The 3,226-nt window shown below is 55.9% G+C and overlaps 1 protein-coding gene across 1 annotated transcript in view; it reads right to left on the reverse strand.

The window, feature by feature from the left end:
- Window positions 1–2,156, reverse strand: part of LOC104526921 (integrin beta-2) — a gene marked incomplete at its 3' end in the record, with an annotated part of 5,195 nt that extends 3,039 nt beyond the window's left edge. Inside the window, 5 exon segments of the mRNA XM_010170504.1 lie at window positions 4–245; window positions 469–639; window positions 811–994; window positions 1,661–1,749; window positions 2,093–2,156. Coding sequence (XP_010168806.1) covers window positions 4–245; window positions 469–639; window positions 811–994; window positions 1,661–1,749; window positions 2,093–2,156 — 750 coding nt within the window.
- Between the last annotated feature and the right edge of the window lie 1,070 nt (window positions 2,157–3,226).

A 3,226-nucleotide genomic window follows, 5' to 3' on the forward strand; every position in this document is an offset into this window, starting at 1 on the left:
CACCCCACACACCGCTGCCTGCATCATGGCATCCAGCCCTCCCTCGGGGGCATCCAGGTTCCCCGAGATAAACTGCTTCCCCACTTCGCTCTCGAACTTGGCAGCGTCGTCGGTCAGCGAGAGGATGTGTTTGAAGGCGAAGGGAGGCTGGCATTGCTTGTCCTTGTTGGGACAGGGGTTCTGCAGCTTCTCGGGGTGCGTGTTCACAAAGGGCAGCACCGTCTTGTCCACGAAGGAGCCAAACCCTAGGGCAGCCAGGACCACATCGTCAGGGCCATGGGCAGGCAGGGACCAGCAAGCATCCCTGCAGCACAGGGCATGGACAATCTGCTGGTCCCGTGTACGTGTCCATGTCCCTTGCCCCAGCACGTTCTCCAGCCTGGGTCACACCTATATCCTGCTCCAGCCCTGAGGCTCTTCCCAGCAGCAAAGGGCTGTGCCAGGGTCCCATGCCAGAGACAGGCTCACCTATGCGGCGAAAAGGCGTGGTGCTCTCCAGCGCCCTGAGCAGCTCCCCTCCCAGCTTCTTCACCTTCTCCAGGTCATCCAGCATGGAGTAGGAGAGGTCCATGAGGTAGTAGAGATCAATGGGGTATCCCGTAGCACGGCGAAACTTCACCTCAAATACAGCGGGCTGGCCTGCGGGATGGATACAGCGGGATCAGCCGCTGTGCTGTGTCTTACAGCTGCCCCATCGCCCACTCCCCACCAGGAGCCTCCTCTCTTTCAGAAGAAAAAGGGAGGACATGCACGCTGGAATGTGCCACCAGAACAAGCAAAAGGGCATTTGGAACACCAGGCAGACCATACCTATCCTCAGCCTCAGGTGCACCTCCTGGGGAGTCAGCTGTATGTCATTGCTTAAGGGACTGTCCTGTGTCTTCACAATGTCGTTGACAGGAAACTCAATCTGGTCGCGCGAGCAGCCCCTCTGCAGCAGCTGCTCGATGGTGTAGCAGCGGATGGAGTCTGGCTCACCAGCTTTGGTGAAACTCTGTGTGTTGCAACATCAACAGGAAAAAATCAGAGGAGCAGGAGGTGAACGGGCTCGTTACAAGATGACACAGTTCCCAAACTAGGTCTTCAGGGTATTGATGGAGAAAGGAATCACAGAACCATTGAATAGTTTGGTTGGAAAAGACCCTTGAGAACATCAAGTCCAACCACACCTGTCCACTACTAAACCAGATCTCTGAGCACTTTACCTACAGGTCTTTGAAATCCCTCCAGGGATGGGGACTCCACCACTGCCCTGGGCAACCCCTTCCAATGCCTCAGAACCCTTGCAGCAAAGAAATTCTTCCTCACATCCCATCTCAACTGCCCTGGCCACAACTGGAGCCTATTTCCTCTTGTCCTGTCCCTTGCTCCTTGGTTGAACAGACCCACCCCCACCTCTCTCCACCCTCCTCCAAGGGACTTGGACAGAGCCAGAAGGTCTCCCCTCAGCCTCCTTTTCTCCAGGTTCAGCAACCCCAGTTCCCTCAGCTGCTGAGGGAGGAAGGTTGAAGGGTCCTGTCTGTCAGATCCCTCCTGACCCATCCACGATGTAGGACATGACACAGTCACTGCAGGCAGAGCGGGGCAGGCAGGGTGACCATCCCACTGCCTGTTGGTTGCCTGCTGGGGTCTGACAGCGTGAGAGGCGACATGGACCTACCGGCGTCTTGCACCAGGCGCAGCCGGGACCGGAGCGGATGCAGTCGTTGCATGTCCCCACCTTGATCTTGGGGCACTCCATGGCAAAGGCTGAAACAGAGAGAAGACAGAGCTGGCATGGAGGGGACTCGGGGGAGGCTGGTCTGCAGCGGCTGTGACAACCAGCACCGGGCACCCACGCTGTCCTGAGCCCACCCTGCCTATAAAACCCACGCTGGGTGCCCTGGCAGGGTCCTCACCTGCCTCGCTGTCCCTCAGCTGGGCTGACTCGAGTTAACTCCAGATCCTGGGAAATCTGGAGGATCTGGCCCTTGCACGATTCTCAGTGCCATGTTCTGGCCACAGCTGGGCAGCATTTGGGTGTCCCCCCCCCTATTTCAATGCCCATGCAAGGTGTTGGGGGGGACAGTGAGGAAGGGCAGGTGGGGCTCACCTGTCGGCACCAGCAGCAGCACCCAGATCACCGCCGGCAGCCGGAGGCAGCAGTCACGAGACATCTTCTGCAAGAGAAAAAGCATCCCTGTGAGCAGCTGCAGGGAAGGGAGCCCTCCAGCCCTAGAGAAAGTGTCTGCAGAGGATGGTGACCCCAGGGGAACATGCGGGCAGAGCCTGAGAACATCACCCTGGGCCGGGGCAGCCCCTGTGGGTGTGTGGGTTGGCTCAGGACAGATACAGGTGTACTTCTACAAAAATAAGTTGGTTTCCAACGAACACGGCTTTGGGACAGAGTGTGGAAGTCAGCAGAGTGAGAATTTGCAGCGTTCAGCTGAACTGCAGTGAGGTTTGAGGGTGTTCATCCCGACTCTTCGACCTGTACGATTGTTATCTGTGTGACACTGGAAAATCTCAAGCACTGAATTTATTTTTTTCTAGATGGGAGTTTTCTCACACAATCATAGAATTATTATGGTTGGAAAAGGCCTCTAAGTTCATCCAGTCCAACCGCCAACTCATCACCACCATGCCCACTAAACCATATCCCTGAGTGCACAATCTACATGTTTCTTGAACAGCTCCCGGGATGGGGACTCGATCCCCACTGCCCTGGGCAACCCCTTCCAATGCCTCAGAACCCTTGCAGCAAAGAAATTCTTCCTCACATCCCATCTCAACTGCCCTGGCCACAACTGGAGCCCATTTCCTCTTGTCCTGTCCCTTGGGCCTTGGTTGAACAGACCCACCCCCACCTCTCTCCACCCTCCTCCAAGGGACTTGCACAGAGCCACAAGGTCTCCCCTCAGCCTCCTTTTCTCCAGGCTCAACACCCCCAGTTCCCTCAGCCACAAGGGAACTCAGCACACTTGTGCTCCAGACCCTTCCCCAGCTCCGTTCCCTTCTCTGGACACGCTCCAGCACCTCCATGTCCTTCTTGGACTCAGGGGCCCAACACTGAACCCAGCACTCAAGGTGCAGCCTGTGTCAAGCTATGGAAATTGGAATAAAAATTAACAAAAGGACCATTTCTGTTAATTAACTGTCAAGGTGTGCCAGATACATGGGAAAAGGAGTCTGTTTCTACTTGCTTCACATTGAACTGATTCCCAAGTCTTTCATGTAGTGAATTAAT

Source organism: Antrostomus carolinensis, unplaced genomic scaffold (assembly GCF_000700745.2).
Source record: "Antrostomus carolinensis isolate BGI_N321 unplaced genomic scaffold, ASM70074v2 scaffold33636, whole genome shotgun sequence".
Taxonomy (NCBI): domain Eukaryota; kingdom Metazoa; phylum Chordata; class Aves; order Caprimulgiformes; family Caprimulgidae; genus Antrostomus; species Antrostomus carolinensis.